At 48.5% G+C, this 24,583-nt stretch overlaps 1 protein-coding gene across 4 annotated transcripts in view; it reads left to right on the forward strand.

Annotated features, from left to right (window-relative positions):
* Nucleotides 1–20,757, forward strand: part of IRF2 (interferon regulatory factor 2) — a 125,634-nt gene extending 104,877 nt beyond the window's left edge. For 3 of the 4 annotated variants that reach the window (XM_014561676.2, XM_032468639.1, XM_032468637.1), the window contains 4 exons: nt 519–636; nt 11,251–11,415; nt 18,085–18,131; nt 19,388–20,757. In XM_014561676.2, the coding sequence (XP_014417162.1) occupies nt 519–636; nt 11,251–11,415; nt 18,085–18,131; nt 19,388–19,696 (639 nt within the window). In that variant the 3' untranslated portion in view covers nt 19,697–20,757. The remainder of the gene's footprint in view (nt 1–518; nt 637–11,250; nt 11,416–18,084; nt 18,132–19,387) is intronic. The other variant, XM_032468638.1, reaches the window with a different exon arrangement.
* Nucleotides 20,758–24,583: the final 3,826 nt, after the last annotated feature.

A 24,583-nucleotide genomic window follows, 5' to 3' on the forward strand; every position in this document is an offset into this window, starting at 1 on the left:
ACGGGGTGGAGGAGGCTTTGGCTGTGAGTCTGGCCCAGGTTATCAGCCACTCACCCGATGCTCAAGTGGCCAGAGTCCAGGGCAAACCATATCCGAGAAGAACTCGTCTACCGTGTCCTCTGGTTTCCTGTGCTCGGGCCAAAGATTGAGGCTTTTCCTCCGAAATTGTGAAAAGAGGCAGCATGATTCCTTCCTTAGAGGGAAAGCCAGGAGCTGACTCTGTGTGCAGCTTGGCTTAACCCCAGAGCTGTTGTCTGCAGGTGTAAGCATTTCAGGAAGGCAAGCCAGATACACTGGTACCATCTCGAAGGCAAATCAAAGAAAGTGAACCCTTGATGTGATGCTCTACACAGAAATGTGCTTCTTAAGCTCCAGCTGATTTAAGCCTTGCAGGGAATGCATTTGGGAGATGAACACGACCTTAGCATTCAAGAAAGTAGATAGGGGGTAGAATTTAAGCTAAGGAAAGGGAGGGAAAAGAAAGTGTTCTCAATTCTTTTTTCTTTTCTTCTTCCTAGCAAGAACCAGTTGAGTCATCTTTGGGGCTTAGTAATGGAGGAAGTGATCTTTCTCCTGAGTATGCGGTCCTGACTTCAGCTATAAAAAATGAAGTGGATAGTACGGTGAACATCATAGGTAAACTGTTTTCACGTCTCATTTTTTTTATATATACACACGAGTAGCCCTCTGGGGTCGAGAATTTGTAAAACGTGATTTGAAATAACATAGTCAGCGGGAGGAGGTCTTGGAACCATCTCAAAATGCAAGTTCAGGCCCCCAGATTTCAGGGCTGAAGAACAAAGGCCCTTGAGGATCAGATAAAGGAACCAAGGTGAATCCATCTCAAGAAAACAGGTAGATGAAATGGGTTTTTCCCCCTACCCCCAGTGGCTAATGACTAGCCATTCTCCATCTCTCAATCACTGGTCACGTGGACAAAAGTGCTTATTAACTTGGGAACAAGGAGGGAGGAGACTGTCCCCACGAGTCCTCTCAGCATCTGCTACAGAGGTGGTGCTCATCTGACCGATGGGGAAACTGAGGCACGGAGGCACATGGCCAGAGGGCACACTTTGATCCCACAGAGTTTTGAGGATCTTCCGTAAACCAGACTCAGTGCTACGAGCAGGAAATAGGTTGTGGGGCAAGGCAGGTCCAATTCCTAGTTTCATACAAGGAGACAGACAGTAAACAAGTAAAACCGCACATGACGACAGCACTGTTGTTGTGATAAAGCGGAAGAGGAGAGGAATGGAGGGGTGTGGAGAAGAACCGGCCACCCATCTAGATCGGAGGCTTCTGGGAGGAGCCACGTTCCCCCTGAAGCCGGTGGGTGGAGTTGCAACGGACCCCGATGCAGGAATGGGCTTGGAGGACAGGAGGGAGGCTGTGTGGCTGGTGTAGTGAGTTGAGTCTGGGAGAGCACATGAGGCTCCTAGGAAGGGAGGTAGGGCGGGGTTGTGGGAGCCCCTGGGGAGGAGCTTGGGTTTTATTCCCAAACTGCTGTAGAGTGTATTTAAAAAAAATTTTTTTTAAGTTGAAGTATAGCAGATAGTAAAGGACACAAACGTTTTACCTACACACACAGTGTAAATACCACCCCTGGAGGCTTGTAGACAGGAGGGTGACAAGTGTGAATTACATCTCAATAAAGTCCCACTGGGATGCTGCGGTGACCGGTGAAGGGATGGTGGGGACTCTGCAAGAGTGGAGGCTCAGCCGAGAACTCGTATTCTAACTCCAGGCCTGGAATCCAGAACCCCGGCTCCTTTTCCCTCAGTACCTTTTAATTCATGACATTTTGCTCCATTTTGCAAATGATTAGAGCTTCTGATGCTGGTAAGAACCAGAGCGATCAAGCAGGGCTCCGAGAGCAAGCCTCACGTCGGGCACCTTCATTTGTGGCTTCTCAGTTGATGCGGACAGGAGGCTGCAGTCCCTGCCGATGGCAGCCGCTCCTCCTTCCCCTCAGTTCGGGAGTTTGGGAAGCAGAGTTGCGTATGCACGGACCCCCTTGCACGCCGAGGTCTCCTGCAGAACACAGTGTGAGGGGAGAAAGCAGTCTGGGTTGAAATACAGCTTGCTCTGTATCTCAGGGCGGTGGGCCTTGCCTTCTCCCAGGGCTCCCGTCCAGACGGGGCACTTTTGCAGAAACAGATGGTCCCACTGTCACTTTGAGCTGAGTGAGGTCTCCGGGAGCAGGCGTTCTTCTCATTTCCCCTCTGGAGTGAGGCCACGTGGCTGACCGGAACCCAGCTCTCCCTCCCTCCTGGGCCCTTTTCTCCAAGGCCAAGAGCTCCTTCACCAGCACCTGGGTTTTTACCAGCCCTTTCTCAGCAGGCTGTCCCTAGAAAGCACCTTTTAAAAAAGGAAGATATTTGCCAATCCTCCAGGCATGCTTTCTTAAGATTCAGCCTATTTTTGAGAGAGCTGGTTGGTTTTTGGAGCTCCCCCCTCATGAAGGAGGAGAATTCAGCCTCAAATAAGATGCCAAACAAAAGCTAGACCTGGACCAATTTTTTTCCTTTTTTTTTTTTTAACATATTAGTTGAGTCTTCAGTATGTAAATTCTGTCAGATGGGTTGTTCTTTTTGGTATGATTGGTGCTGCATGGAGTTGGTACTAATTTAATGAGTCCTTACTTCTAGGACAAAGACGAAGGCCAGGTTTGGTTAGAGGATCACTTACTGGATGAAATGATTCTCTTCCTTGGCCTAATAATAAAATAATAACGGATGACAGCAAAATGAGTTCGAGTATCTCTTTCTAATTGGTCAGTGGCCCTCACAAATGTGTGTAATGATATAAGAAGTGAATCCATGCAAGTATGTTAAAGAAGTGGGTAATTTGTGATCATTGCCAACAACAGCACTGGCTCAGGTTTTAAACCCTTCATAGAGTTTTTGCCTACACTCTCTCACATGACCACTAATTACCCACCCCAGCCTCTGGGACATGTGGATAGAGATAAGAAACATAGGGGTTCTGATTCCAGGGCCACTGGAGGCAGTTGAGAGATTCTTTCTGTCTTTCTTTACTTTTTTTTTTTTTAAAAAGTGTTATTTTAAAATGACACCATTTCTTTTTTTCAGTTCATTTGTTTCTAAATCCAGAGTTCCTTAGAGTTTTGTGTCTAGGCACCAAGATGAAAGCTTCAAGATGTGTTCATTCTACTCTTATAAGCACATGTTTATACGATTAAAAATGGAAGCTGAAATAAGTCCTTAACATGATAGTATTTCCCCCATTGTCAGTAGGTTCTGTCACTAGGGAAATAGATTGAAAATCAATGCCTTAACCCAGCGGCGGCCAGCAACCCAGTACATTTTTATTCTGGAGAGGGTGGCTGTTTGCTAAGCGAATCCAGTAAGGGTGTAAAACACAGAATGTACTGTTACCCTAACAAATGAACTCTTGCCAGACTGCTGCTATATTTTACTTTTATTCTTGCAGCAAATCCTAGCGGGAAAACACACAGGCATGAGCATGCACTGACGGTCAGCGAGCTGTGGCCTGGCCCTGCCTTCTTGTCTGTAACAGCTGCGCGTGCTCCCCAGATTTCCCTGGCTGTGCACTCCAAGCAGGAGTGCGGCGTCTCAGGACTTAGACCAGATCTTTTAATGTTCCATCTCTCCCGTGTGTTTAAATGCACAGGTCAGCATCCCCAGTAGACCTTCCCTGCTCTCCCTTTAAGGAGAGGGAGGGAAAAAAAAAACCTTATTATTATGGGTTTTTTTTTACTTTTCTTTCACATTGAATTATTTTGTGTGTGTGGCAACTTCTGTTTTTAGGAAGCAGAAGAAGCCAGCCACATGTTGAATTGTTCTGACAATACCCTGCTGGCGTCTCGCCCGGGTCAGCAGTGCTTCTGCTGAGCTGTATTGAAATCACCTCCAGGCCAGTATGAAAAGTCTGCAGGTGCGGACGTCTGTCTGACTGGCCCAGGCGGGGCTTCAGAACCCCATTGTGTTTCTTGATAGACGGTAACCCCACCCTTCAAGAAAGCAAAGACTGTTGTGAAATAAGGGAGGCTATTCATTACTCTGAAGTAAATCAAGCAGGCCTTTGGTGCCTAGACATGGAAAGTAGGAAATAATGTGATTTGGATTTTGTCTTGATTTTGGTGGCCCAAAACGTACCTTCTAGGATGTCCTTTTTTGGGGGGTAATTGCTTCCAAATTTGACCGACTTTATCTACAGTAAACCTTGAGTAGCTTTTCTTTTAGTCAAGCTTAGAAACTGAGTACTGAAGGGAACAGAACAGATTCACAACTTAGAGACCAGACTTACAGCCTCCCTACCTGCCCCCTCCCCGCCCCCGTCCCCGTCCCCCAGGGTCTCATGGTTACAACTCAGGGTTGGCAGCCGCCGGCACCAGATTTGGAAGGATCTGAGGATGCCAGGTGACTCTAGGCTGTAGAACTGTCTTCATCTTTTTCCAGCTCCTTTGTCCCCTATTCTTTTTGCCTTTTTCCCTGGTGCTTAAGACATGAAAAATTCCATCTGCAAGATGAAAAGTAGCTTTGGGGTAGCTCTTTAGATGGAAGGCACCCATCTTGCGAAGGAGCAAGTGAAGGCTTTCCATGCTCGTTTCCATGGCTGTATGCTGTTCATCCCTCAGGAGCCGGGGCCAGAGTCAAGGCATCCATGTTTATCAGGACCCCTAGAAAACTTGGCAACCTGAAAGCCCATGTGAGATGTGAACCAGGATATCACAGTGTACCCAGACACAGAACCGATAGTGTATCTTGTTTTCCTTCAGCTGGACCTTGGAAAAGCCAAGGTCACGGAGTGCAACGTGCCCTCAGTCACCATGTGCACAGGAGCCCTGGGCGGTGGAGGTGGGCTGTTACTTTTTCAACCGTAAGGAGTTTTTATTTACCCAAGAAACCCGCCAACTTTTTATGAGGCTACATATTTTTTTCACCTTCCCCTGTCCCTTGCCGCCTTCAGCTCATTTATAATTAACTTTCAAATCCTGTCTTTCCGTGTCTTGCTTCTCAAATCTGAATCCTTTCTGTTTCCAATACGGCTCCCATTCTCCTTCGCTCTCGCCTCAGCTCTGCTTCCAGCTGCCCCCTCCCGCCCCCACAGAATCATTTATTAAAAAGTACCAGTGTCACCATTGCCCCCCAGGACAAAGACCCTCATGTCCCCAGGGTCCTTGGGACCTAGCTCCTGTCCTCCTCTTCTGTACTTGTCTTGGAACTTGAATTATTCTGAGCAAATGGACTTCCATGTGCCTATCCAGAAAGGTTTTGGCTGTGGGTTTTGTTACCATGGTGCGGAAGCTTGGGCTCTGTCAACACAGCGCGGTGAGAAATGGACCTTGGACAGGTTCCTCATTAAGGGTAAGTGCAACCTGAGAGGTCTTCCCCAGCTTTCCGCTCTCAGACCACTGACCCTTGAAACAGATTGATTAACTCAACTGAGTGTTCACTGGGCCCCACTATTTGCCCCCCTTGGCAGCAGAGTGGCATGTGATGCTGTTTGCTCTTGGGAGAGAAGAGTGCATACACTGTACCAGTCACACTCCGGCCCCACTCTGCACCTCCCTGTCACAGTCGAGGACAGTCTGGCCCGTGCAAGGACACGGCTCCCTTCTCTGAAGTGACTAACCCCATAGAGACTGTCTCTCCCACCATCGCTCTTGGATGCCTAAACCGAATCATGGCTGTATTTTATTTAAAAAAGCCAAACAAAACAAAAGAACACCAGATGTGAAGCTAAAAGACTGGGGTTTCTACACCAAGTTCTGCAGGTTTTTATTTACCACGTGATCCTGGGCAGAGTCTCCAACCTCTCTGAGTCTCGATTTCATCCTATCTAAAATGGAAATAATAAAACTGGTCCTGGCTGCCGCAGGGACTCGTTGCAAGGATCAAATGAGCGTAACAGAAAAAAATCACTGTGTCAGGTTAGAAGGTGGTAAAACAATGTTATGATTATGATATTATCACAATCATATTTAAATATGTTTGAGTAAGAGAAGTGGCTGTCTGTCACCAGGGCTGGTATTCACAGGTTAAATTCTCCAACTTTCAGATGAGGCCAAGAAGAAACTGCTCTCCCTGGTAGCATGTGGATGGCCTGCTTATATGCGCCCTACAAAAAAAGCTTTGATCTTGACCCTGTAGCTGCCTGAGTGACCTTGGCAATTTACCGAGCCTCCCTGGGTTTTAGCTTTTTTCAGCTGCAAAGCGGATAGGACCAACCCACCTTCAAAGAACTTTCTGGTTTCGAATAGTCTGCCTTTAAGAGCTTTCTCTGACGTGTGGGGCAACTACTCTCTCAGGTGGGGCCCAGCGTTAAGTCAACAATTGTTAATAAAGTAAGAATGACCTTTTAAGGAATCAAACCGGTTCATCAGTAACCAGCCATGAATAATATTGTTGTGAGTCTCGGCAACAAGGTCCAGATAAAGTTACATTCCTGTGGGTGACTCTTTTCCTGATGTGCTGACCTCCCTAAGCTGGAGAAGCTTAGTGGATTTCTAGCTTCTCCAACCATTTGAGAATTTCCTTGGCACCCAATATAGAACTGTTGAAAAGCAATTTCAGAATTGGTTATGAGCCCAGAGTCTTATTAAGGTGAGATTTGGAAGTTTTTTTTTTTAATCTGAAAAGGGGCTTAGAAAGGCAAGGGCAGCGCAGTTTGAATTTCTTTGACTCTTTCTGTTAGGGAGTCTGTACTGCAGAGCCCTGGGGAGTTGAGCACTGGGTCAGAGAGAGCTGGATTTGAATCCTGGTTCTGCCGCTTCCTGGCTATCTGACCTTGACTTAAATCTTTGGACTCTCCATTAGTTATTTAACTCATAAAGCTTTTCCTTGTGTCTCCAATGGGGATGATAACTGTACCTTCCCTGGCGGTTGTGAGGTCTGGCAGGTGGTCAGGCAAGGTGAGAAAGACACAGTTCAGCTGCTCCGGAAATGTTATGTTTGGCTATTATTGGGTGTCAGTTAGGACACCCTAGCACGTAGAGGGCTCCCACGTCTGACCTCATGTACTGTAGCAGATTGCCAAGTTTGCTCTCCTTGTGCGACTTCCGTGGTCAGGGATCAGTGGCACTGTCTGTGTTGTCCCCTAGGGCAAATTTTGGTGGCTCAGGGAAATCAGTTCACATCTATCTGTATAGATGGAGAGAGAGAGAAAGAGAGATGGTTTGATTAGGGCAGGGGTGTATGTAACGCATGCCCAGAGAGCATCTCAGATGTTGGGATTTCCCTGCTTCTTCCCTGGACTTGTGACTTGTGAGTTGGGAAGTTTCTAAAGTGCCCTCAATCATGGAGAGCATTGGTCGTCCCTGTCCCAGGCACAAAGCCACACAATCCTAGGTTGACATTTGGCCTTAGAGATAATGTAATTATATTAACTGAGTATCGAGATTGTAGCCCAGAAGACAAAAATCTGTTTTTCTATCTGGGTTACTGGCATTCCGGATAGACTTAAAATCTGAATAGAGGTGCTTATCTACTTTTTTGTCTTAAGGTGTTTGTATTATGTGAAATACAGTAAAACTCACCTGCTTTAGGCATTCAGATCTGTGAATGTTGAGAGACGCCCTCAGTTGGGTAACCACCAGTACATTCAAGACATAGGACTTTTTCCTCATCCCCAAAACATTTCCTCCCCCTCCCCCAGCCCCTGGCAGCTTTATCACTTCATCTAGGTTTTTAAAAGTCCACTCGCCAGGAGTCTTGAAGTTGTCTGGAAAACGTTCATTGTTACGTGCAGTATTTGCAAGTGGTCCTGAACTCCTGCAGGACCCTGGCTCCAGTCTGGGAGCCTTGCTCTGTTCACTCATCTCTTTTCCAGCAGAGATTCATGGAGCTGCCCTCCCGTACAAGCCACAAGCACATGCTGTGACTCGATACAGAAAGTTCTAATGCAGGTTCTCAGCTCTCTTGGGAGCCATCATTTGGTTGGGAGATGACATGTACAAATAAGAAAGCTGAAGGAAGATCTGCAGAATTAACTGGCCACGCGAGGCAGAAAGTCAAGACACGTCCCAAGGTTGCGTGACATTGTAGTTTTGGCTGAGCTGTGGGGACGGGGAGTGAGAGGCCCATGGGAAAGAGAGGGCAGTCTGTTCTGGGGTGGGCAGGAAAAGGCCCCCCGAAGGCAGAGGCATCTAACTCTGCCTCACCCTCCCCTTCCACCCACTGTGTTACTGCCTCATCGGAGCCTTTGGTTTCCTCGTACTGGAAAAAAAATACTCTGCTCTTCAACTTTCATCACATGCCCCCCTCCCTTCTCTCCCTCTCCACCGCAGCCCTCAGCTTTTGCTCTGGAGTATTTAGTGCTGGTCTCTCACCCCACTGGACTTCTTACAAACCAGATCCTATTCCAGATTGCGCTTCCTCTGTCCCTCCTAGTACCTGACTGGCAACGCCCTGTGCAAAGAAGGTGCTCCATAAATCTTTGTTAGTTGGAGTTGGGCCTTATGGGGGAGAACCCTGGTCAGAACAAAGGGGTGTAGTTAGCAAGATGCTGGAGCGGCCCCTGTTGTTTATGCTCCCAGCTAGCTCGCCGCCTCTCTCCTTGGAGTGACAGTGCAAGAGAGAAATGAATTTTGCAACATTAGAAATGAAAGTGGCTTTGATTTAAATCAAATTTATATAAGATTTTAATTGCCCTGGGATACAGGGTATCAGTGGTCCCCACCTCCTTGTCAGACACGTGCACGCACGCACACACACACACACATGCAGACGTTTGTCTTCTCTCTCCACCCACCAGCTGCTTCTAGGACTTGGGAAAGGACAGGACAGATCTCGTTTCCCTGCCGTTTTATTTTACTTGGGAGAAGAGGCAGCAGAAACTTGAGAGAGGTCAGTGTCAGCGCTCAGTCTGTGTCTGGTGAACTTGCATAATTGATGCTCTCAGGCTCAAGGAGGAGGGTCCAAAAGATAAAATAAGAAATGGGGAGTCTGCCTGCCGTATTTAGCCTGCCTTCCTTTTCTTTAATTTTATTCCCTCCAGGAGAACCTGCTCGGCATCCGATTTCCCCTCCGTTCTGTGTGCCGTGACTTTGTGGACTCTTTATCACATCCCCAGATCTCCTTTCTCAGCCTCTTTGGGGCCTTTCTTTTCTCTACTAGAAAAATCCATGAATTCTCACTCCCTTCTAAAGCCTTCCCTGAGTAGAAATCAGGTTATGTTCTCCCTACCTTATGCCAGTCACTTCATCACTGCCATCCCCCCACAAGCACTTAAAACAGAAACCCATGTACAAACAGAGATACTTGAGCAATCAAAATACTTTCAGCGGTCAGAACAGGTGCTAGCCCAGGTTGCTAACTTCTCAAAGAGACTGGAATGTGGCCGCCTTCCTGCCTCACCTGAACGTTTTACAGATGACCGAAAAAGGGCAGGGGACGCAGAGCACTGCACATAATCCAAGCTGTGTGGCTTTAGGGAAGCCCCTCGACTTCTCTGTGCCTGAATGGCTTCACTTATAACAGGATAATGATGCTTTCCCTGTCATGCTCCTGGGTTGAAATGTTCAAATGACTTACACAGGCACGACTGAAACATTGATTATGATGGCAAAGCTTTGAGAGAGGCCCTGGGGAAAACATTGTTGTTCTCATTTGTTTGTTGGTGCCAGTTTCCAGGGATATTCCATCCAATCAGTTGCCAATAGAAGTATAAGGTCGGCTCTGTTTGAAAGTAGGACAGGGCATTAGAGGCATTCAAATTAAAACTGCAATGAAGTATTCCTGCACCTCTACCAGAATGACTAAAGTCAAAAAATAGTGTCAACACCAAAAGCTGACTAAAAGGTGCATAAATTAAGATCATCCGTACATTGTTGGTGGGAATATAAAATGGTATCACCACTCTGGACAATAGTTTGGCAGCTTGTTGTAAAACTAAACATACAACTACCATGGGATCCAGTAATTAACACTCTTGGTCATTTGTCCCAGAGAAATGGAAACTTACGTTCATATAAAACCTGTGCGCAAATGTTCATAGAACCTTATTTGTAGTAGCCAAAGAATGGAAACAACCCAGAAGTCCTTCAGTGGGTGAATAAAAACAGACTGTGGTACGTCCATGCCGTAGAGTATTATGCAACAGTGTAAAGGGACCAACTGTTGATACATGCAACAGCTTGGATGAATCTGCAGGGAATTATGCTGAGTGAAAACAGCCCGTCTCAAGAAGTTACTGTGTGAGTCCATTTATGAAGCATCCTTAAAGGGACAAAAATTATAGAAATGGGAAACAATGAGTGGATATCAGGGGTTAGAGACAAAGGGGATGGGGGCTGAAGGAAGGTAGATGCAGTTATAGGAGATGGTTGTGATGATGGAACTGGTTAGTGTGATGACTGTGGTGGTGCATACTTGCAACCTCGTTTGTGATAAAACTTCACAACTAAGCACACATACACAGAGGAGCACACGTGAAACGGAGGCAATCTGAAGAATATGCGTAGATTGTTATCAACATCAGTATCCTGATACTGTACGTAGTTTTGCAGGATGTTACCACTGGAGGACACCTGGGTAAAGGGCACACTGGATTTCTGTATTATTTCCTACAACTGCATGTGAATCTATAGTGATCTCAAACTGAAAAGTTTAATTTTTAAAAAGTTGTGGGGGTCAGAATTCATCTTACCAGTGTTTCGGGGTTTTGACACCACTAAAGTGTGCTGGGACTGGGAAATCACTTTTCTCCATTGTCCTGAGATTACAACCATTGCCTGTGGAGTAGGCAGAGGGCCGGGAGTGTGCACAGAGCATCCCACAGCTAGAAATGACACAGTAGGGTGGATTTTGGTGGTCCCCCTTCCTTATGAGAGTTGATGATGTCTCTCTGGACCCCAGGACTCAGAAAATAGCATGGCAGCTTCCTTCAAAGCAAGAGCAGAAAACAGAGAAGGTCAGGTTCAAAGCACTGTTTCTCTCTCTGGCCCTGGGAAGGGTCTGGATGCAGCCTCTGGTCCTTCAGCCTTGGCTCCTGGCTGAGGAGTTTGGGATGTTGCCACATGTAAGCACCATTGGCAGGCGCACTGGAAATAGCCCTGGGGAACCAGATTATTGGCAGGCTACTTCTACGGGGACATTAACCCAAAAGTAAGGCTTGTTCTTATTTCATGGAAGATGCCATTTGGTGACCAGGAATCTGAGTCCCAGCTCTTGGGCTCTCTGCAGGAAGTTTGTGTTTCTTGAGAGTGTGTGCTGGGATGATGAAGGCTGGCGACATTGGTGCATGATGGCTGTCTTTTCTTTGAAGTTGTAGGACAGTCACATCTGGACAGCAACATTGAGGATCAAGAGATTGTCACTAATCCGCCAGACATCTGCCAAGTTGTAGAGGTGACCACCGAGAGCGACGAGCAGCCGGTCAGCATGAGTGAGCTTTACCCTCTGCAGATCTCCCCCGTGTCCTCCTACGCAGGTGAGGGGGTGGGTCGAAAACCTTGCCACCTGAGGAAGGAGCACGGGAGGGCAGGCCTTTAGTCTAGGGTGACCCATTGCACCAACACAGTAGAGAACCTCTCCTCTGTCCTAAGAATTATTCTGGCTGGAATTATTCTTGCCTTAATTTTCTCAGCCAACATCTTCTTGGACACTTCTGTTCTCGGTCAGGAGACACGGTCACAGCATTGTGCTTGCCCACCCATAACGTGTTCACACGGGACCCACAGATAGTCAGATTTCTCTGGGGAAGTAGTTTGTCCGAGTCTGTTTTATTTGCACAAATTATCAGCAAGTTGGAAGGGTGTTGTTAATGGAATCTAAGTTTGAGCCAGCTGGACGGGGCCTTAGAGATCACCTTTTCTGGGTCCTTCACTGGAAGGAAGGAACTTCGCTCCAGGTCACAAATCCTTGTTCCACTCTGTCCCACCATGCTTACTTGTCACTTCGTATATTTTCCCCTTCTTTCTTTATTTGGGGCAGCTTCTAGTTGGGCTAGGTGAGTGAGCCCGTTTCTGATTCTCTAGGGAATGCGCCACAGAGTTGCAGGAGTTGGCCCTGACAGTCCAGATTAGAACCAAATTCAGTCAGTTCTTCCATCCTTACAGGATAAATTGATGGCTCCTTTTTCCCACCAACATTACAGCATCTTACACACGCTTTCTGATGATCTCCATTTAACTTCTGGAGACTCCATCACAATTATGAAACAGAAGTTCTGAGTCAGTGTTACTGCTTGCAGATATTCAAAATAAAAAGCAGGGGCCCTGTCAGGGGTGACTGCAGCCCACTCTAATAAATGGTTCAGGAATTCTCCCCAGTGTCCTCTATGTGCTGCCAGATAGCGTGTCCTCCAGCCAGGGTGCCACCCCAGCGACAGGCACAGGGTCAGCAGTAGAGTGAGGTTAATTCAGATGATGAGACGTTTGTGACCTGTCATCCCCTGCCCTAACCTCATATTTCCTGAACCCCAACTTACTTTTTTTAACTTCTTTTTTTTCCTGTTTTTATCCTTATCTTTTTTTTTTTTACTCCTTTTTGTTTTGTTTTTTAAAAAATTGGGGGAAGTGTTAATGAGGTTTGTTTATTTATTTATTTAGTAGTAGTATTTTTTAATGAGGTACTGGGGATTGAACCCAGGCCCTTGTGCTTACTAAGCACACGCTCTACCACTGAGCTAGACCTGCTTCCCTTTTTGTTTTAAATTGTGGCAAACTACACATAACATAACATTTACCATGTTAGCCATTTTGAAGTGTACATTTCAGCAGCATTAGCTGCCTTAACACTGTTGTGCAACCATCACCACCTTCCAGCTGCAGAACTTTTTCATCTTGCAAAACTGAAACTCTGTGCCCATGAAACAGTAACGCCCCACTCCCCTTCCCCCAGCCCCTTGGCAGCTGCCCTTTTACTTTCTGTCCCTGTGAGTCTGGCTTATAGGAGTGGAATTATACAGTGTTTGTTCGTTTACGACTGGCTTAACGTCACTTAGCAGAATGTCCTCAAGGTCCTAGCTTTCTTTTGTGCCGGGAACATGAAAGGAAAGCGAGAACCAGGCTTGGCTACAGGAAGCCTACGATTCGTCCAACACGATAAGCTTGTCATCAGCTGTTTGTTCATCAAACGTGCTCTGAGCTCCTGCGGGTGCCGCCCCCCCCCCCCGGTCTTTGCCGGCGCCCCCATGATAATAGCTGCTATTTGTCGTGTGTTTCTTTTGCCCTGGGAGCTGTGCTAAATGCTGGGAATCGATTGCCTTCTTTAATTCTCTTGAGTAAAACCCTGGCAGCCTGGGCACCCTCGTTCCTCTCTCTTTAGAAATTAGGAATCTGAGGCTGACGGGGCGAAGCAGCGTGTCCGGGGCTGGACAGCCAGTCGCACAGTTAGACCCACACGTAGCCGATGCCAGAGGCCTGTTCTTCGCGCCTCCAGGGTGACGCTGCCCTGCACAACCGCACAGGGCTCCGCTGTCCAGAACGGTCCACGTCCCAGGATCTCCAGGACCAACCAGAGGAAGCAGAGCAGGATGTTTATGCCCTGATGTTACTGTTGGAATAACAGGAACTTGAAACACTAAGCTAGTTTGTTCATATTTCCCTGATTGTGGCTGAAAAATGTGGGACTTTCTTCTCTGTCATGCCGCTGCAGGTATCCTTACACCAGTGTGTGTGTGTGTGTGTGTGTGTGTGTGTGTGTGTGTGTGTGTGTGTGTGTGTGTGTGTGTGTTGGGGGGAGGCTGGAGTAGACTTTTCTGTTTATCTATTGAGTCACACTTCCCTAAAGTCTTCTCGAGGATTCTGGAAAGGCCTCTTCTTGCTGTTCCCGCCAGCAGTGGCATTTTGCTTTAGCAAAAGAATCCCGAAACAGCTGACTCATGAGAGAGAAATGAAAATTTCATTACCCTTTTCAGGACACTTGCAGGAGTTGAAAAGACGGCGTTTCGGGCGAGGCCGGCAGGCAGCCGGGGTCTGGCTGGAGCCCAGCCTGCACTTCTTCCTGTCGTGTCCGCTGTCTGAATCCTCCTGAACGCTCTGGAGGGAGGCTTACTGGATGGAACCAAGATGTGTCATCACTGCTGCTTTCCTAGAGCCCACGGGCACATAAGAAACTCTCGTGTTCCTGGCCATGGGTAGCTAAAATCTCTCAGCCAGGGACTTCACAGCTCGCTACCAGGAAAGGCAGATTTGGGGGGTGTATTAACTTTCTAACTTTATATTCCCCATGAGAATAGGCTGTTTGCCTGTTTTTCGTGATAGGATTCCGTTGTTTGGACTCTTCAACTGAATTTCAACCTCCTTTAACCCTCCCATCCACTTGTTTAGGAAACCAGTATTTGGAGGTGGTGGTTTGCTGTTTTGGCACCCTACTGACCACTGAAATATAATCCCAGTAGTATTATAAAACCCACATTCATTTTTGCAAGGCTGGCTTCTCCCTGGTCTAAATATTATGGTGAGCAAGAAAAGAGACAGTGTCTTTGAGTTGACATACATCATTGCATTGGATGGTTTTATTGTTTTAAGACGGCATAAAATTCTAGTTGGATTCATAAAACTTTCATCCTGGGGAGGGGTGTCCCAAAGTTCAACCTTGGGAGGCTCTAGAGAAGAGTGATTTTGTTTTTTAAAGATCTACCATAAAGTGGCCTCTTGCCTGATGTGTGGCACCAGGATTGTTGGTGATACAGTAAAAGGAACCCCCGGTAGTATTTCAGGGAAGAGTGGATGAGAGATGAAGAAGAAAGCTTAAGACAAAGGATTAATTGGTGATGCGTGAGACAAGAAAGATTTCCTACTGACCAGCAACCAGCAGGCAAGACTTTGGGTCCTTATGGAAACCACAACAGGCTTGCATTTTGTTGGGTGGGGCAAAAATAACAGTGCTTGGAGATTCACAGGACTCTGATTTGAACCTTTTCTTCGAGCCTTCTAGTGAAAGTAATTGAGGAAATGATCGAGGGAAAGAAATCCTTGTCGATCTTGTTAGTAAAACTTGTGGAACAAGAGCCTTCCAGAAAATGCACCAGGATGTCATAGTGCAAAAAGGCTGTGGCAGAAAACATACTGTCTCTCTCCCCATTGTGTTCCTGAGATGATCTGACAGTAAAAACAGGGCTAACTTGAAGGTGACCTAAGACTGGCGTCATTCCAAAACCTCAGCTCTGGAAGAAGCAGCTTTGGGATCATCTAATCCAAACCGTTCCCTTCATTCTCACCCCAGTTGCTTTCAGGGAAACAGACCAGAAAGATAAACAGACTCCTTGGGTCGCTGTTATTACTCTGTAAACACCCGCAACGTGTTCAGACCATACTAGGGAAGCAACTCCAGGTTTTCTTTTATTCCATGCTACTCGGAACGAATACACAACCAAATCCAAACTAAGCAAAAGGGAAGATGAAACAGCTCACACTGACGTATCGGCAGTAACGTCGATCTGGAAGCAGCAGCTGCCGTGAACTCGTTTGTTGGTAAGAACCGATCTTGAAAGTGGCAATGGTGAAGGAAAACCAAGAACACAGAGGCAAATGGGCGTGAGTGCCCCCAGCAAAGCACTTTGAGCCAGTGACTCGGGTAGTCGTGAGCACCATGTCATCCAGAGAGAAGGGTCTGGATCCTCGGGCTAGTGCTTCAAGCATCTCCTGCTCCCAGGCTCAAGGCACTCAAGGCCCTTCTTTTAAACAAAATTTAGAAATCTCGGTTTGCTAATCGAAGAGTCTTCCAAACAACTTCAGAAGTAGTTGATCTCCGTTTAGAAACAGTGCTTCTCAGCTAAAAAACTCAAGTGTCAGCAGAAAACGCAAGTTCAGAGCATGTGTGTCTTCTGTCTCCGACTGAATCCCTGAAGTTAAAAACTGGCTTCTTACAGGCCATTAACAACCTGATCACATTCATGGCCGTCCAAGGTCTTATGCAGGAATCTTCCCCGGGGTCTGCCTCCCCGCCCCTCCTGCATCTGTGACTTGGGCTGAGGTGGGACCCAGAACCTCAGAGCTACCTGCTCGTTTTCGCCAATTTCCAACCCCCAGAGCATGCCTAGTGGCATCGGGTTTTTATTGGAAGGGGAGAGGAACAGAAGGTGTTGGTGTTTAGGGAGGATGATTAGGAGTGGAGGGGCCTAGACATACAGGAAAGGAAGAGAAACTTTGGCTTCAGAGTACAAAGACAGTGAACCACAAAAATGGAAAGGGGATCTTGAAGTTTCATCAGAGGCCAGAGCCGCGGGAGAGCTTCGGCGCATGGCCCAGAATCAGAGGCCGCTCTGTCGTCCCTGCTTGGCGCTGACTCAGTCCACAACCTTGGCTGGTTTCTCAACATCTCTGTTCCGCATTTTTCTCGGGAGTGGCAGCGCTGATTCCTGCCTCCTGGGGTCCTGAGTGAGTGTGCAGTTTAAGTGAGAAGGGGCATTTTCCCTGGCTGTTGTTTTTAATTTCTTGTGGTGTGGAAACATCTCAGCGGGGCCGGTTTGCTTTGATAATTAGAGTCAAGCCTTCTCGAGCGTCTGCTGCCCCCACCGGGGATGTTTCTGGAAAGTCTGCACAGACTGCAGGGTGGACAGGCCCATCTTCTAGGTCTGAGGGTCACCCTCGGCGATCACTTGGGTGAAGTCACTGGGGAACAGTGGCACAGAAATGTGCATGAAGGCCCCAGTGCAGTCACTTGCGGTTTCTTTGTTTGAGGAATGAATCTGTGACTCAGTTTGTCCATTTGTTCCTTAGGCTTTAATTCATGGAGAGCCTGGTCTGTGGCTGGTGCTCTGGGTGGCCGGGAGGGCTCTGTCTGGGCTGGGAGGCATCTGGTCGCAGCTGTGACACCAGCAAGACTGGAGGCTGGAGGCCGGTCCCTGCATGGGTTTGGGAATGAAGTGGGTAGAAGGCCCGAGAACACACAAGGTCTTCTGCATAAGCCGGGGGGGGGGGGATGGGAGCTGCTCCCTGACTTAGGGCCCTTGAGGGACTGAACAAGACCTGCATCGGAGGCGCCGGCATTCAGCAGAACACCCTGCAAAAGTTCACTGTTAGGGTTCCCTCCCGGCCTTGTCTGCGAGATGAATGACCTAGACTCAGGGTCTCTGAGGGCCGTGGGTTTGGGAAGTTCTGCCTGCTGTGCTTTCATTTCTCAACGCTCTGAACACTGAAAAACTGCACACCATCCATTTTGTATTTAAAACAATTAAAATTTTTTTTTACTTAAAAAAATTAAAAATGTGTTGCTTTAAACAAGTCCTGTATTCTGTGTACAGGTGACATGCAGTCACCAGCTGCTGCCTCTGCCTCTGTTAACCCAGCCTGTCGTGCAGATCCAGCCTGGAACGAGGCCAGTGAGCGCAGGGCGAAGGCACTGGCCTTGACTGGGTGTAGCGAGGCCCATGCTGGCCTCTCCCCAGTCGTCACATCAGCCCCTTTGGAAGCTGTTTACACTCCCATTTTACAGATGAGGAAACTGGCTCAGTGAGGTTAAGTCACTCGTTCCGTGTCTCACAGCTGGCAGGTTGCATCGGGATGGTAACCGAATTAGCTTATCTATTGCTGCGTGACCATGTAACCACAAACTTACTGGCTTAAAACAACACACGTTTTTCATCCCACGGTTTCTGAGGGTCAGGAGGGCAGGCCTGGCTTCCCTGGGTCCTCTGCTCAGGGCAGTCTCTGCACAGACCAGCAGTTAAGGTCTGCTCCAGGGCCGCTGTCCCATCTGAGGATGGGGTTGGGGAGGCTCTGCTCCCAGGCTCACACGATTTGAGGCAGAACGCAGTTCCTGGCAGGTTGTCAGATGGAGGGCCTCAGTTTCTCGCTGGCTGTTGGCTGGAAGCGGTCCTTAGTTGTCCGAGCATCTAAGCCAGCAAGGGAGACAGACGCACCCCATCCCGGGACCCAGAGGCCGAGAATAAACACAGCCTGGCCCGGGGAACACCAGCCGCCCCTCAGCTCTCAAACTTTCCCCTGAAGGAGCAAAGTGAGAGGAATGAAATTCGCTCTGGCACCGCCCAGGCCCCAGCGTGGGACCTCAAAGGGGGGCGGAGATGATGAGTCTAGGGACCCGGTTCTCTTTTGAAGAAAGGAGTGCTGATCCATTTTGAAAACACTGCCTGAGCCTCGAAACAGTTTGGGGGGCAGGAATGATGGCCCTGTGTTTTTCTCTCTGTGAACAGAAAGCGAAACTACCGATAGTGTGCCCAGTGACGAGGAGAGCTCGGAGGTAAGCGAGGCGGCCGCCCGTGGCCGCAGCAGGCGCCGGGCGGCCGCTCCCCGCGCGCCCGCCGCGTCCCTGCTGCTGGCCAAGTTTCCTTCCTTCTGATCATGAGTTTCCCTTCCGGATTTTTTTTTTTTTTTTTTTTGGTGGTGGTGAAATAGACATAATGTAAAATGTACAGTGCTTTTGGATTTTGAATTAAAAAATGAAGCTCTGGGAACCGAATGGGAGGGGAGGGAGTAAGACGTTACCGTCAGAAAGGAGGCTATGATGGCAGGAAAAGGCCGGAACCGTTGATATTCTTCCTACCATAAACATCCTGATTTCCAAGCAGAAATGCAAGGTCCCAGGGGCGGCCAAAAGCCAGGATGAAAAGTCAGCGTCAGGAAGTGCTGAGCAAAAGTAGCTCCCCGAAGCCTAGAGGCCCCGCCCTCTGTGATCCGGGCCTAGAGGCCGGGTGTGTGTTCAGTCCGGATTCTCAGTCGCCTGCTTCTGATTTCCCTCCTTCCCCTACACGGGCTCCTACACGGCAGGATATGGCTGTAATGGTGAGGGGAAGTATTCCTGCGAGGCCTGCTTGGTGTCTGTGTTTGAGTGAGAGACAGACAGACTGACTAGTGGTGTTTGGAATTAGCAGTTTCCCAACGTACTAAATACTTGCAAGTCTTGTCCAAGAATTCTGAAAAGACAGTAGGTGTGGATGCTTACGTCCATTCAGACCCCGTTTCTTCAAGGTGGGACTCCAGCTCCTTCTGTCTGCTTGCACACGGGAGCTCTAGGCTGTACCCATTTGGAAGCAGTCGAGGGGCATTCCCCGCTGTCACGAGCGCCTGGCCTCCCTCCTCCCGAGAACGCAGGTTGACTCAAAGATCAGATCGGGCCGTCAGGGAGAAACCAAGCCACCATGACACACCAGCCGCCGTGGCTCGGAGCTGCCTGAGGATGGGGCCGGCCGATGGGAGTAGAGGGGAACCAGAAGCCCGGCGGCCACCTTGTTTTCCTGCCTTCATAGAACAGTCTTGGCTAGGTTTCTGGGAGGTAGCAAGTGGGTGCGGGTGAGAGGGCAGAGAAACCGGTGCCGGGGGCGTGCGTGGCGGGACGGATTTCAGTTCAGGGCTGCAGAGTCGCTCCACTTCTTGTTAACTCCACGGGCCTCTTAAGAAATTCAGACACCGACACGTGGGAAGAGGGGCACGTTATTTTAAAGAAGCCATTCAAGAGAAGGCAAAGAAAATACGTATCTTCCTTGTTTTCTTTGAAAGGGGCGGCCGCACTGGCGGAAGAGGAACATTGAAGGCAAGCAGTACCTGAGCAACATGGGGACGCGGAGCACCTACCTGCTGCCCAGCATGGCGACCTTCGTCACCTCCAACAAGCCCGACCTCCAGGTCACCATCAAAGAGGAGAGCTGTCCGGTGCCTTACAACAGCTCCTGGCCCCCTTTCCCAGACCTGCCCCTGGCCCCCTCCGTGACCCCCACGCCCAGCAGCAGTCGGCCCGACCGGGAGACCCGGGCCAGCGTCATCAAGAAGACGTCTGACATCACCCAGGCCCGGGTCAAGAGCTGTTAAGCCTTTGATCCCCCCAGTGGTTGTTGGGATTTCTTGGCTTTGTCTTATTGTTTGTTTGTATTTTTTTTTTCTCTCTGACACCTATTTTAGACAAATCTTAAGGGAAAAACCTTGACAATAGAACAGTGATTTCTGTGTCCAACTCCAGTACTGGACCTTCTTTTTAAACTCAGGACTCCAGCCCATTGGTAGACGCGAATCTCTAGGCCTGCTGGATCTCCCAGGGCTGCTCCCTCAAGTTCAAGGACGTCATAGGACCAACACCCACACGGGCAGTGGGGTGCTGCATTGCCTGCGGTCAAGGGCAGCATGGTGGAGTGGATGCCTCGGAACGGATGTGAAAATGTGAACTAGCTGGAATTTTTTATTCTTGTGAATATGTACATAGGGCAGTACTAGCGACATTGCAGTCTGCTTCTGCACCTTATCTGAAAGCACTTACAGGTAGACCTTCTTGTGATCTTGCTCTGTTCCACAGCACAGTCAGCATCCTTCCTCCCACCTCCCCTCCCCTCTCCTTCCATCCCACCCCATCCTCTCCCCTCCCCTCCCATCCAGTTTCTTTCCTCCTTTGCCTCCCTTCAAAGGCTGTGTTCCAAATCCCTGAGGAGGAGAAGAAAATGAACTTCTCCGCAGATGTCCCATTTTAAGACTGCTTTAAAAAAAAGAAAAAAAAATCTTTCTAATCTGCTATGCTTGAATGCCACGCGGTACAGAGGAAAACTATCCTGGAGACGTTATGCAAATTCCCAGATTTGAAGACGAAATACTCTAATTCTAACCAGAGCAAGCTTTTTTATTTTTTATACAGGGGAATATTTTATTCAAGGTAAAATTCTAAAGAAAATATAATTGTTTTTTATCTTTTCTACAGCAAATTTATAATTTTAAGATTTTCCTTCTCTTGTTTATTGGCAGTTGTTAATACATCCTTCTGGCACATTTTTTTTTAATTTTGTAAAGATGAAAAAGCTTTTATGAGCTTATGTAGCAATCAAATTATCCTGTGGATTGATAATAAATGAATATGATATATAGTTAAATTTTTAATGGGCATCACATTTGGCTTTATCTGTGTCCTCCTTAGAGCGCAGTCACGGGACAGGACTGACAAAGGGCCGTTTCTTTTTTGGGGACCAGAACTTTTCCCCTTTATGATCACAAGAAACCCTGGAGGTTCCTGTTGTGAGGATACGGATGGCTTCCTCTTTCGGGTGCTTGCCCCGAGCTGGACACTGCTGAACATTTTACATGATGGTTTCCCTTCTTCACTCATCAACGTTGTGCACAGGACAGGGGTTTATCTCCATTTCACAGGGAGGAAGTAAAGGAAAATGCCTTTACTCAAGGTCACGTGGGCAGTAAGAGTGAAGGGCAAGAGTTGAGCCCGAGGCCGGTGTGACCCTGGAGGGAGGCTCTTCAACAAACCCTTCCACTCTCCCGCTCCGGTCAGCAAATTCCACCTACGCCTGTGTTTTTCCTGTTCTTAAACATATGACTAAAATTCTGTATTTATGTCATAGACCAGGCTCTTGGATAAGACATTTTCAGTAACAGGAAATATTTGTCGGGTTCCTAGTCAACATCAGTCGTCTTTCTAAGACCTGGGGCCTCGGCCCTAGGCCCTGCCCTGAGCACTCAAGGCATGTCTTTTCTTCTCTTTTTTTTTTTCCTAATGGAGGTCATGCGGATTGAACCCAGCACCTCACACAGGCTAAGCACTGAGCTCCACCACCCCTAGGCATGTCTTCTCCAGAAAGAAATGTGGATTCCAGGACCTGGGACTCCACCACCCGCTGGCGCATCCAGGTGCGTCCCTGACCTGGGGAAGCCGCTGCGCCCCGCCCGCTGCCCGCTGCCGGAAGATCGGAGTCAGCTGCCTGCATCCTCCCTCTGGGGGTGGCGGGGGAGACTGCGAGGTTAATATTTGAAAAGGTGCCTTCAGTGAGAGGACAAAGGGCTATTTTTAGGCCTCTCTCTATGTGTAGCTGCAGATATAATTAGTGGCCACAAAATTATCCAGCCCTGAACAAAAATTAACTGAAGCATTTTACTGGTGGGCGGGGGATGGTCGAGTTGCCACGTGTGGAGGGTGGACTGCTCCTGGGAGGAGCACTTTGTTCCCCTCAGCGTCACAGGAAAGCCTGGCTTTCTCAGCGAGGGGAGAGGCTGCCGAGGAGGAGAGATGTCCGCCGCCTTCGCGCTGTGCTCCTCAGACCCACCCTCTCGCAGGTCCTGAATGAACAGGTCCAGTTCTCCAGTGACTTGTATCTAACTCCTTCTACCTCGTCATCCTGTTTCAGAGCACACTGAAAACCGGTGACAGAGGGTGGCCCTCAGTCTCACAATCTGGGGATTAAATGGTTAAGTGTAGCCCTTGATCCCTGTCCCCCTACCCTCTTCCAAACCCCAGCTCACAAGCGACTCTGCAGGGGGCCCCAGCACCGCCCCAGGTGCTTCCTCCAACGTCCGAGTGATGACCCTAGGCACAGAATCTTCCCAGGCCAGAGAGGATGGAGGATTTGGAAATGCACAGTGGAGGGACCAAAGGGAATCATCCGTGGCCAAGAAGTTTCAGGAGAAACAGAATCCTGTTAAAACTATTTCTGAGAAAGGCTGTCATGTTTCAAAGTGTTACTTGCCAGCAGTGTAGGGACACTAGCTAGTTATCTCGGGCCTGGGCTTGGCAGGAGGAAGAAAAACAAACTAGATGGGGCATCTCAGGGGCTCCAGCCTCAGACCTCATTGTCCGTTAGAGGAAGTTCAGGGGACACGTGCTTCATTCATCTGGCATCTGTGAGAGCTGATATGCTTTTACGATGGGCGCGTGTGTGTGCGTGCGTGTGTGTGTGTGTGTGTAACTAGCAGGTTCACCAGCCAGCACCCAGGTCTCCCTTGATAACGAGGACCCTTGCGCAGCTGTGAATTGTGAATTCAGGAACAGGAACTTCCTCCTAGTCGGAAGGTTGAGAGAACCCAGTACGCCGGCGAATCGCAAAGGGTTTCCAGAACACCATTTGTAAGTCTCAAAATAAATCCATGCTCAACCATAACATTTTTTCCATGTTTTGATGAAGTAACTGCCAGAGGAGGTGTTTAGTCTATTTAAATGTATTTATAGAGAAGAAGAAATATACATGGAAAAGAAATACACACAAACCCATTGGACATCAGAATCCCAAAATAGTAGCCTTTTTTTTTTTTTTAATTCTCCCAAATGTAAAGGGTACTAAACTATCAGGTAACCACTAGTGAGATAAAAATTTTAGGAACGAGGAAGATTAGTGATTTGGTTTCAGGATTCTGAGTTTTCAAATTGGTGCTTTCGGAAGTATTTTGCATGTGAATAAAAACAATGTTAAGCCCCAAACAGCCTCCTGCCCTAATGGAACATGAGACATTCCATTTGCTTGAGGCCATTCTTTGAACGTTGAATTCATTAGGTTTAAAAGCCCCCTGTTAGTCTAGCTATGGACAAACAGACTCAGATGAAAGGTAAGAGTAAGAACCCCCCTACGCTGCCAAATTTCTGCCGAAGGTAGACAAAAAGCAGGCTAGGGAGAGGTTTGCAAGCAGGTACCCGAAATGGGTCCCTGGCGTGCTGGGTCAGATCCCAGGATCTCAGCACCAGGCTTGTTTTGGGAAGAGAATGGAAGCAGAAACTGGTTTTTACCCAGTGGTGTTCGGCCACCTCATCTTCAAATGCCACCCGCTGGCTTTCCCAGGGCCTGGATGATCAGAGCCAGCGGGACCTGAAGCTGATCAGCCAAGGGGGCTGGGAGCCAGCTCTCCATCTGTTCGCAGGCTGCAGCAGACCCCTCCCCGAGGGGGTCCCAGTCCTTGGGACTTGAAGCTTCTCGAGTTGGTGTCTCAGTCACAACGTCGATGTGTGGAAATTAGGCAGTCACCCCAGCACGCTCCTTCCCTGGGATCCACATACCAGTATCCAAAGGACAGGGCTGGGACCTTTGGCTGCGCCCCTTAAGAATATGCCCAGCCACAGACCTGGAGAGGAGTGCCCCCATTGCCAAAGGTTCGGGTCGGGGGACACGGGGAGGCGATGGGTGAGATGTTCCCTCCAGAGGCTGCCTAGCCTCTGGGCCCCGACTGGCCCTCTGGACACTGATCCTGTCCCCTGCCCCGGCTTGGGCAGTGCTAGCGCTGCTGCGCGGACAGATGAGGGTTTTGTCGCAGTTTCCTTCTGTGGCCACACTAACAACAGGTGCAGGGGCTCTGCTACCGAAAATAGCGCCTGGAAGGAAGGAAGTGGCCAGGCCGAGTAGCCGGTGTGAGCAAAAATGTGAAGTCTGGCCAAGAACTTGAGTCATACCGTGGAAGGATCAAGACTTAGGACATTTCAGAGTTCACACATTCGGAAAAGAGCGTTTTCTGGAGTCCTTTGGCCAAGCTCTTCAGAAGAAAAGCGGCATGAATGCTTCTGTTCCTCTAAGCAGGTTGGCCTCTGGAGGCTTGGTCAGTTTCTCTGTATCTGCTTCATAAACATGTTCAAACAGAGATCGCTGGCTCCGAGGAACACGCATTGTGCTGGAATTGTGCAACAAGCTCGGTTAACCCCTTGCACACCGGCCGAGCGGCACCACCGCCACATGCAGCAGTCTGTGCAGTGCAAACAGTTGATTTCAGTAACACAACTGTTTTTGCAGGTGCAAAACAAATTCCAGGGTGATAGCATCTCTGAGTTTTGGTTTTGGTTGAGAAGAATATTTTAAAATCTGAACATCCAAATGTTCGTTCAACCACATGAGCCGTCAGGGAGAGAGAATCTCCACGATGATCCAACTACCAGAAGTCTGGGTCGTAGATCTGAGAATGCTCATATTCTCCAAATTCTCCCTAATGCACCAGATCAAAGGCATAATTTCCAAT

Source organism: Camelus ferus, chromosome 26 (genome assembly GCF_009834535.1).
Source record: "Camelus ferus isolate YT-003-E chromosome 26, BCGSAC_Cfer_1.0, whole genome shotgun sequence".
Taxonomy (NCBI): Eukaryota; Metazoa; Chordata; class Mammalia; order Artiodactyla; family Camelidae; genus Camelus; species Camelus ferus.